This window comes from Pantherophis guttatus, chromosome 8 (assembly GCF_059756535.1).
Source record: "Pantherophis guttatus breed Tessera chromosome 8, ASM5975653v1, whole genome shotgun sequence".
Taxonomy (NCBI): domain Eukaryota; kingdom Metazoa; phylum Chordata; class Lepidosauria; order Squamata; family Colubridae; genus Pantherophis; species Pantherophis guttatus.
In genome coordinates, this window is record NC_142070.1 from 32,144,217 (window position 1) to 32,159,811 (window position 15,595).

A 15,595-nucleotide genomic window follows, 5' to 3' on the forward strand; every position below is an offset into this window, starting at 1 on the left:
GCAGATACATGACCTGGTGATTCACACATTTTAAAATAGACCATTAGTCAAAAGGCAACATCACAACATCTTTTCAGGGAAGTAGCTGTTTGGAGAAGCAGTAGATAAGTCGTTGCATACAGCCCCAAGAAAGAAGAATGCAGATACAAGATGTCTTAAAACATCCTGTGAGACAAGAAAGTAAAATCTGAACTTCTTTTAGATAGGAAACATTTACTGAGACCACCAAAGTACTCATTCTATAGCCAGGTAGAAGTAAGAACCAAGACAAATACTTCTTGGCATAATACTACAGGTAGTCCTTGAGTTACAACAGTTTGTTTAGTGACCGTTCAAAGTTCCAATGGCCCTGAAAAAAGTGAATTATGACTATTTTTCACATGAACAATTTATCATTCTCATGGTCACGTGATCAAAATTCCAATGCTTGGCAACTGATTCATATTTATGACGGTTGCAGTGTCCGGGGGGGGGCATTGTGATCACCTTTTGTGACCTGACAAAATCAGTGGGAAAGCTGGATTCACTTAACAACTGTGTTACTAACTTAACATCTGCAGTGTTTCACTTAACAACTAGCAAGCAAGGTCGTAAAATGCAGCAAAACTCACTTAACAAATGTCTCACTTAGCAACAGAAATTATGGGCTCAATTGTGGTCGTAAGTCAAGGGCTACCTGTATTACCATGTGTGTAAACGACTAGAAATTCTAATTCACTTGAAATATCTTCAAAACAGTGAAATCCAATTTATTTTACTACCGGTTCTGTGGGCGTGGCATGACTTGGTGGGCGTGGCAGGGGAAGGATACTACAAAATCTCTATTCCCACCCCTCTCCAGGGGAAGGATACTGCAAAATCCACATTCCCTCCCCGCTCCTGGGGGAAGGATATTGCAAAATCTCCATTCCCACCCCACTCTGGGGCCAGCCAGAGGTGGTGTTTGCCGGTTCTCTGAAGTACTCAAAATGTCTGCTGCCAGTTCTCCAGAACCTGCTGAATTTCACCCCTGCTTCAAAAGTAATACACAGATTTGAGATTAACACTAAATTTATTCAAGTAGAAGGCACAATTCAAGACAACCTCAGAAAAAAATTAACTGAGGCTCATATTAAACTTTATGCTGAACAAAATTTGGTCATACGGTCCAATATGGGAGGGACGAACCCCGGGAATTGGTCTGACCGACTCTTTGACAGACAGGACAATGCTGTTACATGCAGTGCAACTTTACAACAAAAGATCTTAGATATGGGAGAAAAAAAAACCTTGTTACAATTAGAGCTGAATAATAGCAGTACTTTTCTTTAGAAAAGAAAAACAGCATAAGCAGTTAGCCAGGCATATTTTTGTGTTTTTTGTCATAGCACGGAGATAATAAGAAAAATAGTCAAGGCTATAGGAGATGATTATTAATTCTCCATTCATAAATACTTCTCCAATCCCACCCCCAGAAGTCTTTAGAAGTTCATGGTAAAAGTCTGTGCCTGCACAAACACAGTACATTAAAACATTCTCTACCTCTCTTTATATTTCACTTAATCTTAAAAATTTCTCTGGATTTTCATTAAAGGTGAAATCACATACTAAAGATAGATGGTCTGAAGGGTAATTGAAAGATGGTAGCCTATTGGGTCCAATTTGCTCCTCAGTTAAAAGGGTGAGGGCAGCATCTACTTTTAAGGTTTGTTGTGAATACCAGATGTAATCAAGTGTATGCCTGCATTCTCCAGAAGGACGGATCTTCCATGTGGTGTACGGAGGCTCTGTTAGCCCATTTGTACTCAGCAGTTTATAAGCACTGTTTAGGTTCAGACTAGATTCAGAGAATTGCTTATATACTTCTTCTGTAGGCTCAGCATTGAAATCACCACAGACTATAAGAGGGATCTCTGCATCCTGGGTGATCTGTTGTAAATTTTCAAGGAGATCAGCACCTTGAGCAGATCGAAACCTCTCCCAGCCATTGCGAGCTTTCAAGTGCGTGACAGCAACACAGAACAACTTCCCAGTCTCGTTACATTTCAGGATCTGAACTATAGCTACTTGATTGGTCTTGAACTTCATTGCTGTCAACCTGATGTCGGTACTATTAATTAGCGTAAACCTGTCCTTAAGGAAAAACAAGGCACAGCCATCTGGGCCATTGTTACATTCCACATCTAAACACGGAGAACATGGTTTAGGAAGAAAAGTACATTGGTAGCCCAGCCGACTGAGTAATGGCTGAAAAGTATCAAAATAGTGATCCACTTCTTGTAGACAGAGGATATCTGGCTGGTAAGCAAGGATCTCTTCTAAAATGAGGCACTTCCTTTCTTCCCATCTCAAGGCTTCCATGGGGCATTGGATAAAGTTGTCCTTGCCTTCCCCAAGAGCTGGAATGAAGAAAATATATTAATTAAGAAAACTTCCTCTAGGAAATACTTTCCTTCCCATAAAATACGTAAAAATAAATAGTCCAATCCCTACTCTTAAGTGGAACTTGGTAGAAAACTGAAACTATTGGTATATTTTTAGTCATCTAGTACTAGAGAACTACATGGCAAAATTAATCTTCCTTGCTCAAATCTGTTCATACTTTGACTAATAGTTTTGTTCAGAATCCAGTTAAACAGCATTTTTGCAATTCCAATTTTGCTTTGATTAATAAATTCAAAACAGAGCCTAAAAATAATTCTTCCCTATTTACACACCCTTTTTATTTTAATATCAAATTATATTTGTATATATTGGGATTGAAATTTGTATGCCCACCCAGAGTAAAACTACTACATTACACTGATCATTTTGTGAATAAATGTTACTTGATTTATACCTCCAAACATAAACCATTAAAAAGGTGTGCTAAGTTTGACGGTACATTTCACATTATCCAAGGAAAAATTCAAGGTGACAACTCCACTGTATTTCATATCAACAAAAAGTTTAAAAAACAGCAATTTAGTTCACACATAAGGAATAATCTGAGGTGAAAATATATATGAGTCAGAATATGTCGTGGAATCTACAACTAGAGTGGGCGGGGGTGGATTTAAGAAACTGGCTAGCTTGGAATCCCTGCAGAGGAAGAAGTGAAAGAGACTTGATCTCTCCCTTAAAATCCCTGGAGCCTTTATCTCATTGTTTTCAAGAGAGTGAAGTCTGGTGAGATTCTTGTAAACAGGCAAGTAACAACTACTCTGATCAGGCCATGGTGTTGTTCTGATTCCTAGCACCTCATATACCGGTATATTATTAGCTATTTTAAAGTCAGGGTGTCTGTCCACGTTTTTCTACTTTCTAAGTAGAAAACTAGGTACTTTTTCTAAGTACCTTTCTACTTTTTAAAATAATATTTTAAAGATACTTTAAGTTGGCAATAAATTTCGTATTTGTATAATATTTATATATTTTAGGTTTGTACCCAGAAAATAAGGCAAGGGGCTCTTAGGTAGTAAACTTAATTATATTTCATCCACTACTATGTGTTTTTGATTGGTCATGATAATTGAAAATTCTGACAATTATAGGCTAACTAAACTATCTCGGGGACGCAGTGGCTCAGTGGCTAAGATGCTGAGCTTGTCAATCAAAAGGTCGGCAGTTCAGTGGTTCGAATCCCTAGTGCTGCGTAACGGGGTGAGCTCCTGTTACTTGTCCCAGCTTCTGCCAACCTAGCAGTTCGAAAGCATGTAAAAAATGCAAGTAGAAAAATAGGGACCACCTTTGGCGGGTAGGTAACAGCATTCTGTGCACCTTTGGCGTTTAGTCATGCCGACCACATGACCATGGAGACGTCTTCGGACAGTGCTGGCTCTTCGGCTTTAAAACGGAGATGAGCACTGCCCCCTAGAGTCAGGAACGACTAGCATATATGTGTGAGGGGTACCTTTACCTTTACCTTAAACTATCTAGGACTCATTGGGCCATCCTGAGAGAAAGGCAGTGCAGATGTCCCCCCTCCCCCACCACTTAACATGGGGCATAATTAGACTGACCATGTTTTTTTCATCTCCAATGACAAATAAGGTATCATTATCACCTCAGAAAAATATCTACAGTGTATTACATGACCATGAGTTTGCTGCAATGACCAGAACTTTGAAAATAAAATTGGTTCGAACTTCATAAAAAATCCAGCTGCACAGGTGTAATGGGTTCTAAATTTTTAATGCATTTTTTAAATTAGTAGATTTGAGGTACCTTGATTAAAAAATGTTTCAGTACCCCAGATCTGCTAGCTTAAAGAATGCATAAAAAGATCTGTCAACTGAATGAAAGCATGTACACAAAGCCGACTAGACTTTTCATTTTACGAGGCTCAGACAGTTTCTCAAGATTGTACCTTGTGCAAGTATATTCCACTGCATAACTCTAATGGGCTGATGATTTCTGACAAAACTGGTCCTCAAGTCCACAAAATCCCTTTGGAGACGGGCTGGGCGGTTCTGAAGAACAATCTGGCATTCTTCAAGTAGATCTTTGGGATCTATAGGATCCAGAAATTCAGGATCTGTTTGTTCCAAGTAGTCTTGGTGTTTAGTAATGACACTGCTACTCAAGGTCTTAGCCAGTGCACTATACAGCCTACTTGTACTGTTGCCCATGGAATACCCTGAAAAAGAAAAGAAAGAACTTCAGTACAGCAATTCCAATTTCTAATCTGTTCATTTCTCTCAAATCAAAACAAATGCATTCATCATTAGAGTTCACATACAATCAGTGGGGGGATTCAGCCGATTTTCTCTGGATCGTGCGAACCGGTAGCTGCGATGGCGGGAGGCTCTGCCCACCCGACCTGACATAATGTGCACCTACTGCTGCGAGCTTGTGAGCGAGCGTGCTCACATTTGAGAACCAGTAGGGAAGGTTAAGTGAATCCCATCCCTGCATACAATGTGATAGCCTTACGGTGCTGGTAGCCTCCAGATATAATGAACCTAAGTTTTCAAAATTTGCAGCCAATGTGAAAAGTATGCTATATAATATAAGCAAGCACAACGGACAGCATATTTTTCAATATGAAGTTAACAACGCAATATGCATTTCCCCTCTTACATTCTGCAAATCTAAGTTCCTCTTTTTATACTGTCGTCTTAAGATATTTCATTCAGTCATTTTTAGGATCTTTATAAACAAAGTTTCGAGCCCTTAGGTTATGGTAACCTAACCAACTGCAGCTTTTTCCAGTTGCCTATTCACCTCTCTCATTTATTGGACTTATATTTGAAGGTGACCTATCACATTCCAAATATTTTTAAACTAAATTGTATAGCACAACTAGTTATGCTAATGGTAGCAAGACTGCTTCTTGCTAAACAACTCAGCCTACACAATTTCTGACATGCCACGTCGCGGAACACAGAACATTATTTCTTCCCAATCTCACAAGAAAGCCAAATCACTTTGTCACAAGAAAGCCAAATCATAAACATTCTGCTTTATTAATCAGCAAATACATGCCATAATCACAAATCAATCTAAAGCTCATTCACTTCTACACCTTACTTTCATAAATTAAGGATCAAAGAGATGTTCGTATAATTACAAAGGTTTTTCCCCTGACATCAGCAATATTCTGCAAAAAACAAAACAAACAAACATATAAAAAACACCCCAGAAGTTCTGAGTTTCACAAATTTTAAATTAGGGAGCAAGCTAAAAGAAACTAATCAAATTTAAAACGGAAAGAACTGCAGTATAAAATTGTGCACTGTTCTCTGGCTTTTCAGTAGCTTTATTTTTTTCCCCTGCAGATACTAAACACCTCATAATCGCAATGATCCTACTACTAGTAAGATGGTAATTTAAATTCTCTTTATAATATATAATCAAGTGCCTTCCTACCCCTGCTAATCTGAACACCATCATCTTATGCACGGCATGTGAACCAAAAAGCTACCCTGCACTTTAAAAAGAAACTATTCATGATTTCCAGTGTCAAAAGATAAACTTTCCCCCACATGCTTACACCATAGTAATAGCAAAACCTATATTAATCTTTTCAAGGCTGCAAAATAAGAATTCCCACTATTTTTAAAATAAGGAATTAAGATTTTAACAGTTTACTGCCTTCCTGTCTCCTCGGACTGTTCTTTGTAATTCTATTTTAGTCCAACAACAATTTATAATTCACAAAGCAGGAAAAGTTAGGAGTTCAGCCTTGCAGACCTGTAGAGTTATCCAAGTTGCATTTTGTTGAAAAGTGGGCTTTCGAATAATGAAAAGACAATATTTTAGAAAGCTGCTAGTTACATTAAACAATAATTACCTGATAAATTGGATGGATACATCAACGCAAGCGGTAAACAACTCTAATGGAGAATTGCACACTGAATTGCCAGCCTCCAAAGTCATGTGTGAGCTTGTCCTATGCCACTGGTGCACAAGAGACACCTAGTGGTCTTTTATGTAACTTTTCCCATTGAAACATTTTTTTTAAAAAACAAAATCCATTATCACCATTACCTAAAATAAAAACTGAATTTATGCCTGCTGTGATGCCTCATCGTTTGTTGCTCTTTTATTGCAACCTGACTGAACTGCTTGGAACCAGCAGTTTCCCTCAACTTGAGAATAGGGTTCATGTTCACCTCCTAAGCAGTGTTTTTTAACCTTGGCAACTTTAAGATAGGTGGACTTCAACTCCCAGAATTCTACAGCCAGCATCTGTACTAAAGTGATTCTCGATGTTTTCCTCCACCTTGATACTTCAGGCTCATAAATTGACTAAGTGAAGTAAAGTGCTTTGTGCTTTTTGAACGCTGTGGCACTCTTTTTCTTTTGCAATGGAAGATACAAATCTCATCACACATCACATCAAGGCATAGTTTTCACCATGATTTATTAGATAAAACACAGTTGATTTACAGAAGTTCCTGTTTTAAAAATCAAATGGACTGGGTTGAAGGCAAAAATAAATCATAATAGCACATTGCTGTCTGAACTTTGCATTAACGTTTCTTCACAAAAATCCCATCAGTTAGCTTGTTCTTTAAGATCAGCAAATTTTTCTTTATTTGTGTGATTTTTCAGGCAAATTCCTTAATGAGTCCATTTATACAATCAGTATCCACTGTGCTGTTTCTCATTTGGTTCAGTGAATAAGCAATGATTCTTTTTTTACCAGTGTTCTCTCAATTAAAATTCTCAGATATTCTTCATGATTTGGCTGAGATGACATATTAGAGAACATTGAAAGTGAGTCATGAACAGCAACACACCCAGAAGTAGAATGTGTGCTTTGAAGCATGTCCTGAGGTAACGTCATCCATTTCAAAAATATGAAATGTTTTTAATTGGCCTAGGAACAAAGGAAATGTTTAAAAAACTGTTTGTTATTTCTTTCTATCTCTTTCAAAGAGCTTAAAATCGTATCATGACAAGTTAAATTAAAAACAATAATGATAGCCCTGGAGCAATCCAGTTTTAGATCATAAATCTCACACTGAAGGATAGGTGACCTACAAAATTGATTGGTTTTACTCTGAAAAAAAAATGAAAAGTTCTAAGAAGTTTCCTGAATTTAAGACTCCTCCAAGTCATGATTATAGCTGTATGCAGCTTTGATTTTGTTTAAAGGCATTGCTATCAAACCACCCTTCAAATTGTATTTTCATTCTAATTGTGAAATACACATCCATATTGTGTTAAATCAATTTGCTGGATTCAATGGACTTGTGATTTTATTTTAGCAGGGATGATTCACCATATTCAACTCAAATTACCCTTTAAATCAAGTCACACATTTAAATCAAATTGATTCTGAATTAAATCACAAATATGAATTGGATCTCAGTTTATTTGTGCACTTCTGTTCATCACAATTATGCTTTCCGAGTTAAACTAAATACATCTTTTTGGATTAACATACATCTATAAATGTATGTAATTTCAACATACAATATACAAAATGACTTCCTAAACTTGCTGTTCTATTTTTAATAGAACAGTAGAGAAATGCCAGTGGTAAGTAAGTGAACATTCAGCTCAAGGAGTATACATTGTACAATAATGCCTTATTTATTAAAATCTTTATTGTTTTCCCACAGAAAGTTCAATTTATTGTAAATTATTTCAAAAACTACAACAGCTTTGTTGGTCAAAATTCATATTGGTGCAAAGACTTTATGAAGTTTTCTGGTCCTGAAACAATTTTACCATTATACTTCATTGCACAGAACCTTCAAAGAATAGTTAAGTCATTTAACATGTATTTTTCATAAATATGAGCAAGAACTCCCTCCCTCCCCATGCAATTGATAGTTGCATATGATACATATAGCCAGAATAGAAAATTTCCCAAGTTTACCTGCATATTTAATATTATGCAGTAGTGTTGGGTGCACCTTGAAAATCTTATTCAACATATGCCTTCAATTGTTATTTTGAAAACAAATCTTAGCTAGAAAAGATGGTTCATGCTTCATAGCTATTTTAACCTACAATTAAGCTGTTCTTTTCCTATTCCTTTGTGAATAATCTGGAGATATTTAGGCATTTTGGTAGCAACAGTTCCATCAGAAATAGAAATTTCTTGAAATTACCAATCTACATAACTGTGAGGCTGTCCTGTGTCTCCTCCCAACCCATCTTACAATTTTAGACAGCAATCTATTATTACCACGCCAAGCCTGCTTTGCTAAATTATTTGGAGAGGCTGCAATATTCTGGGTATTTGTAATTCCAATTTAACAGAGAGGATGATTCTGTCTACTTCTTGTCCGATAAAGCAGATCATAGTGACCAGCAGAATGATATCTATTCTTAAATTCCTACAGCTGCATTGCAACAGTATGCAGCAGCAAAATCTTAACATGGAACTCAGCTCTTACTCTAAAAATATGCACATTCTCTGATGGACCAGACAGGAGCAAACATCTAACAAAGGTATATTCTTGAAATTCTAGATATCTTAGTTATAAAACATTTCCCCTTAAATACGATGCTTCATTCACTTATTAGATATTTTTTGCAGTTGTAACCTCACAGTCTATACCTTAAGATGTAATTTGTCAGTAGTTTGCACTTCATTTTTTTTTATATTGAGCTGTAAATCTTCAACAAAGGTTTAAAATATGCAGAGCTTAAGAAATAATGGTATGAAAGTCCAACTAGCTGCTTCTGTCTAACCTTGATACAGCTGAATATTGCTGCTTCCAGCAGAATAAGTAGGTTGCTTAATTGTGCCTATCTAAGTTACAGCAAGTTACTCAATAGTGCTTATGCAATGTACTGGATTGTTCAATGCAGACAATTAATATCCAGCCCGACCCTGCCAGCAATCACTAGGCCCCTCTACACAGGGCGATTCTAGCAACTTGTATTCAGAACATAAGCTCAATGAACCTTGTTTTGGATTAGAATGTCACCAATCAATAATTGGGCTATTGTGGTGATTGTAGCATGCTGATGTAAGAGATGTAAGCTCTGATAAATATTTGCAAGTTCCCATGTGTGCTATCATTTATACATTTTTATAAAGATTTGTACAAATGCTATTGAATATGTTTTATACATTCAGATTGTTGCTGGCAGTTTTGCAGATTGTTAAACCAGCTTCTATAACCAAAAACTGTGTTATATAATATTAAAAAATGAGCAATGATTTATAATAACTAATGTATTCAATTTCCTAAGTCGAAGTCACATCCTAGAATAAAGGATGCAAATATGTCATGGTGTATCCAAGGACAACTATTTCATATCAACATGAAGCCGCTAAGTAAAGTGATGTGCCAATTTGGCGTGTGGTCTGGTATCATCAGTAATCTATGCCCTTCACAATTTCTTGCATTGATTATTGTCATGCGCTCTGTATAAGGGCTGCCCTTAAAAACTACTTAGAAGCTGCAATTGATAAAAAAATGGCACAACCTGACTATTAATAGACAAAAGCTGCCTGTGTCACATAATGCTTGTGCGATGGCTTTCAATAAGCTTCTGAATATAATTCAAAATTCTCATTTTAACCTAAGGAATGCTCCCTGGCTTGGTGCTTACTGTAAATATCTGCAGGACTGCCTTCTGCAGATAGAATCAATCAATCTACTCCATTGTTTCAAATGGGAATCTCAAGAATACCCCCCCCCCTTCCTGAGATAAAGGACAAATGTATTGTTTAGAGGACAACTTAATTCTGGATATTTAAATAGAGCCCTCTTTTACAGTTTTCCAGAAGGCAATATAGACTGAGTTCTTTCATAGAATATTTATCAGTTGAAAAATATTGGAATTGCTTATTAGAAGTTGGGGTTTTTTTTTGTAGAAGACGTGTGCCTCTGATATTATGCTTTTATGGTTCCTGAACAATTTGTGAAAATCACTGTTACATCTACAGCACTTTTAAATATATCTGGCTTCAAATAAACAAAGATATACCTAAGATACATAAAATTTACCATTTCATATGTAAACTTCATGTGCTAGATATCTAACAGGATACCTTGTTCTGCATAATGTTCAAATGTTGGCTTATTTTGTCTGCCCTACAGTATTGAACAATGGAAAACTCATCTCAAAACATTAAATTAGAAGTTTTCTAGATGATATCCTGAATCATCAAATTTAAAAAGCCGCTAAAAGCTCAGGCTATTTATCCATCTAGTCCAGTACTGACTGAAGTTAATTTCTAGAATTCAGACAAAGAATTGGCTACTTTGATCTTTGCTAAACTGGAGATGCCAAGGATTGGAATCTTTTCTCTGCTAAGCATGGATTTTGTTAGTTATTCTGGACAAGACTTTTGACAACAGAAGGATACATTGTGATTAACTCAGTCAAATCAAATTAGGAGATAAAAAAATGCTTTGAGCCATTCTGTAATCACATATTTGAGAAGGATTCCAAGAAATGTAGATAGTGGCCCTGTAGATAAAAGATATCAGGGCTGCAGCTGCAGGTAAGGCTTCTTCCCTTTTATATAATTTTATGGATAAGACAAATTCCTGAAGATAATTTGTTATCTTGTCATTTGATATGGATGGAAAGACAGTGACCAAAGATTATGCATGTTATAATGTTAAACCAGGGTCCTGTAGCCTCAAGGATTCCTTTTGGCAGAGAAAGATCTTAGTCAGTTTGTTTCCTCATCCTGCTCATTGTCACTTTCTTTCGATTTTCCCATCACCAAACCCTGAACCTTTCACGGTTTCACATGTTACTGGAAAGAAAAAGAATACCCTATACAGGATAAACTTTTGTCTAAAGTGACCACTTGACCAAAGTTTATAAAGATATATTATATGCATATAATTGCCAAAGTTTAACCTCAATCAGGTTAAAAAGAACTAAAGATTTTTCTGTTTGAATAAGACTTTACTGAATTGGGCAATAAAGAGAAAGAGAGAGATCTTTAGTATTCACATAGCAACAATCCTAAAGGAGCTGAAATAGTGTTCTTAGTTCTGAGTAGACATTACCCTGAAAGTATAAAAAAAAATAAGTTCACTTTTCCCCCCAGACACATGGTTTGTGAGGTTGTTTGCAATTTTTTAGGTGTACAACAACGTTTCAAAATAGAGACTGTGATTTGAACATCCAATACTTTTAAAGTATCAAAACAGTCCCTTTTGAATGTGAAACAATTGTTCCAAACCTGAAACAACTACTTTAATGTCTAGGTGGATAGCTAAATATTAAGTAAGTGATTGGAGAATTATTATATTAATTATAATTGTAACATGAAAGCAAAATTAGTTTTTATATGTATAGAAATTAGTATAGAAGTATAGAAATTAGTAAATAGTCTTGCTTCTCATAACCTATACCCTTGAATTATCCTAGAATGAAGCAATTCTTGCGCAGAAAATAGTCCAATAAATCTAGAAGATGCTAGGCTGGGCAAGATTGAGCTGGACAAACAAGCCAGAAGCTGATAACAGCTGGCAGTGAATTCTGTATGTGCTATTTCAACTCTGTTATCAGGTTTACATTCAGTTCCTGAAGCAGAAAAAACTAGTGAGCTAGATAAACTAATGCTGCCTAATCTTTTATACAGATCGCAATTGAACTACAGGAAATAGCAAAAAATGCAAATAAGGTTTAAAAGGATTTTCACTGGACTTAATAGAGTAACCACAGAACATAGTCATACCATTTTTAAAGAAAAGGTCATATAATTGCTATTTTATGTATTGTACTAAAGCATATGCAAGCCCTAATCATTGTTTGCTAAGCATATTATAATTGGTTTGATAAATATATTACACTGAGCCATAAACCATGGTTTATAATAGTTGGATTAATATGGTATCTTACATAAAAGCTAAATAAACCACATTATGACTGTGCACAATCTGTGAACCCATCTTTTGTGATTTGGTGACTTTCAAGATAAGTCAAATTGCTATGCTCAAAAACGGGAGTCATTATTTTTATAAGACTGCAATTTGTCAGCTGACAAACTACAACAAACAGGGCAACATAATTTATCAGTATATTATATTATAAAACATAGTTTTATCTATATCTTGATTAGTTGGGGTACACAAGGTAGCCTGTACTTTACATATTTACCTCCCTTGGGTCAGACATGCATCACATATCTGCATAATATGAAAATGAAATATAACGAATCACTTCACCAATAAGCATTTCATACCAAAAAACACACAGAACAGTAATACATGCTATGATAAGACCGTGCCCATTTATCCCTCATATAATATCTATTAGGCAGTTAAAAGAAATTTTAGCATAATTAGAGGACAAGGCTATTAGGTATATAATTTTAAATCCCAGGAACAGTTAATAGAAATAATTTAGAAAGTCAAATCTTTTCTTTGAAGAAAAACAGTAATGCTTGAAAGAACAAATGATACTGGATACCTAATGCACGTCATTCATTGACCTTTTTTTTTATTTGTCTTTCCTAGCTAGGCAAAGCTTTTAATTACACTAGCAACCAATCTAGATATTTCATGGCTCTCAATTTTTATTGGGTCCAGATGGCTCATTTCTACAGGTAGTCCTCGACTTATGACCACTATTGAGCTCAAAATTTCTGTTGCTAAGTGAAACATTTGTTAAGTTAATTTTGCTCCATTTTATGACCTTTCTTGCCCAGTTTTTAAGTGAATCACTGCAATTGTTAAGTTACTAACATGGTTGTTAAGTGAATCTGATTTCTCCTCTGACATTGCTTGTTAGGTTATAAAATGCAATCACATGGCCCCGGGACACTGCAACTGTCATAAATATGAGTCAGTTGCCAAGCACCTGAATTTTGATTACATGACCAAGGGGATGCTACAATGGTTGTAAGTGTAAAAAATGGTCAGAAGTCACTTTTTTTCAATGACATAACTACAAACGGTCACTAAATGAACTGTTATATGTCAAGGACTACCTGTACATCCATTTTCAACCAGCCACTTTGGATCCAGCACAGGGTCATCTGGAAGCCAGAAGCAAAGAAGGCATTTCCCAGATCAGCCAAAAGCAATCATCCCAAATGTCGATGTAATGGCAAGATCTCGGAAACCCGGCTTCCCATCACAATTTAGGATTACAGGTAATCCTCGCTTTACAACCACAACCGCGCCCAAAATCTATGTTGCTAAGTGAGACATTTGTTAAGTGAGTTTTGCCCCATTTTACAACCTTTCTTGCCACAGCTGTTAAGTGAATCCCTGGCAGTTGTTAAGTTAGTAACTCAGTTGTTAAGTGAATCTGGTTTCCCCATTGACTTTGCTTGCAAAAGCATGACCCCGGGACGCTTCGAACCATCCTAAATATGAGTCAGTTGCCTAGCGTCTGAATTTTGATCACATGACCGTTAGGATGCTGCAATGGTTGCAATTGTGGAAAAAGTGGTCATGCGTCGTTTTTTTTTTCCTCCAGGGCCCTTGTAACTTTGAACAGCCACTAAACGAGCTGTCGTAAATCGAGGACTGTTTGCAACCTTTTCTATGGTTACCCATAAAACGGGACACCATCACCTTTTAAGGCTGCTGCTGTGGGGATTAGGCGGAAAGCAGGGAAGCCTCTTCGTCCAACCCTTGCGACTTCCTCCTTGCTTTCTCGGGGTGAGGGTGGGGGCGGGGGCGGGGAGGCAGAGGGGGGGGGCGCGTAGAATTAAGACACTCGAACCCCAACGTTCCATCCATGGAACCTTCAGCCCCGAAGGTTCTAAAAACCACTCACCAGCCTCGAACCCCAACGTTCCATCCATGGAACCTTCAGCCCCGAAGGTTCTAAAAACCACTCACCAGCCTCGAACCCCAACGTTCCATCCATGGAACCTTCAGCCCCGAAGGTTCTAAAAACCACTCACCAGCCTCGAACCCCAACGTTCCATCCATGGAACCTTCAGCCCCGAAGGTTCTAAAAACCACTCACCAGCCTCGAACCCCAACGTTCCATCCATGGAACCTTCAGCCCCGAAGGTTCTAAAAACCACTCACCAGCCTCGAACCCCAACGTTCCATCCATGGAACCTTCAGCCCCGAAGGTTCTAAAAACCACTCACCAGCCTGGGAATTGCCAGCTCCCGAACTGCCTGGGGCAGGGCAACTGCAGCGCGGAATCCCGGCGGTAGCCGAGGAAGAGGCGAGGAGGGCAGACGGCGAGAGGGCTCTCCTCACTGGAGCCGGCGAGCGGAGCAGCATCGTGGAGGAAGAGGCAGAAGGAGGAGTGCAGCAGAGGTTAGACAGGGCTGAGCACAAGGACCTCAGAGAGCTTTGATACATAATAACGCTACGGCACGCGAGACTGAGCTCTGGGAGGGGAAAACAAAAATTCAATGAAAAAGCTCCGCACCGGGAGCGCTCTATCTCAAGCTAACCTGCTCTATAATAGGCCAAATCCGGAGCCCTTCCTGCCTTTCAGAGCCCGCAGAAGGGGCGCGGATTGGAAAAAGGAGCTTCGGCTGCCTGCTGCGGGGGCAGAGAGGTGCCAGCCTATGGAGAAGCCCACGGAAAACGCCGCGGAGAGCTGAGCACGGGAACACGAGCACCAGAAGTACAGTCAAACTCCCCCCTCCCACCCACTTGCCGGCATTGACGCAAGCACAGCTTCCAAGACCATAAGATGAGGGCGGGGGGAGGGGGAAAGAAGGAACCGAAGCGTTTCTCCCCCCCCCGTCTCCCTCATCTCGACGCTCCTGGGAACGGAACATGCAGCGCGAGGCTACAAAGGGCAACTTCCACGCGAGGGGACAAACAGAGAAGGAAACCTTGGATGAAATGGCCGTCCTGCGCGTTTCTTCCTCCCCTCGGTCGAAAAATGGTACGTTCTAATCTTGGCACCGAAGTCCCCGAAAGGAGACTGTTGGTGACGTCACACGGAACGTTGACTCGTCGGGTGGGGGTGGGAGCGGGGGTGTTGGCCGGAACCTCCCCCTATTTTCGCGCCTCGTGGGAAGGGAAAGGGGCGTTGTCTCCCGGCTGATCGGAGGTCACGCGGCGTTTGGCTTTGCCCTTTCATCCCATTCATTTCTCTATTCTCATTTTGTGGAGGAAGCCGGTCCTGCTGGAACCAGCTGACGAAAGCTTTCGATTTCCTATTCGCAGTGTTGAGAAGAGCGCTTGGAATGAGACCTGAAGTCCTGCAGCATCTTACTAATATGTCCAACTTGTTTTTTAAAATAATCATAATCATAATCATACCACTA

At 38.4% G+C, this 15,595-nt stretch overlaps 1 protein-coding gene across 4 annotated transcripts; it reads right to left on the reverse strand.

Annotated features, from left to right (window-relative positions):
* Nucleotides 1–1,032: 1,032 nt before the first annotated feature.
* On the reverse strand, nucleotides 1,033–15,392 carry NOCT (nocturnin). 4 transcript variants are annotated; one of them, XM_087874571.1, is made up of 4 exons: nucleotides 15,158–15,274; nucleotides 14,453–14,566; nucleotides 4,328–4,597; nucleotides 1,033–2,378 (listed from the first exon to the last, which is right to left on the reverse strand). In XM_087874571.1, the coding sequence occupies exons 3-4, from the start codon at nucleotides 4,587–4,589 to the stop codon at nucleotides 1,528–1,530; spliced, it is 1,113 nt and encodes a 370-aa protein (XP_087730697.1). In that variant the 5' UTR covers nucleotides 4,590–4,597; nucleotides 14,453–14,566; nucleotides 15,158–15,274; the 3' UTR covers nucleotides 1,033–1,527. The 4 variants fall into 4 exon arrangements, with proteins under 4 accessions (XP_087730697.1, XP_087730698.1, XP_034298566.1 ...); XM_087874572.1 differs by lacking the exon at nucleotides 14,453–14,566 and having other exon boundaries at nucleotides 15,158–15,392; XM_034442675.3 differs by lacking the exon at nucleotides 15,158–15,274 and having other exon boundaries at nucleotides 14,453–14,945.
* Nucleotides 15,393–15,595: the final 203 nt, after the last annotated feature.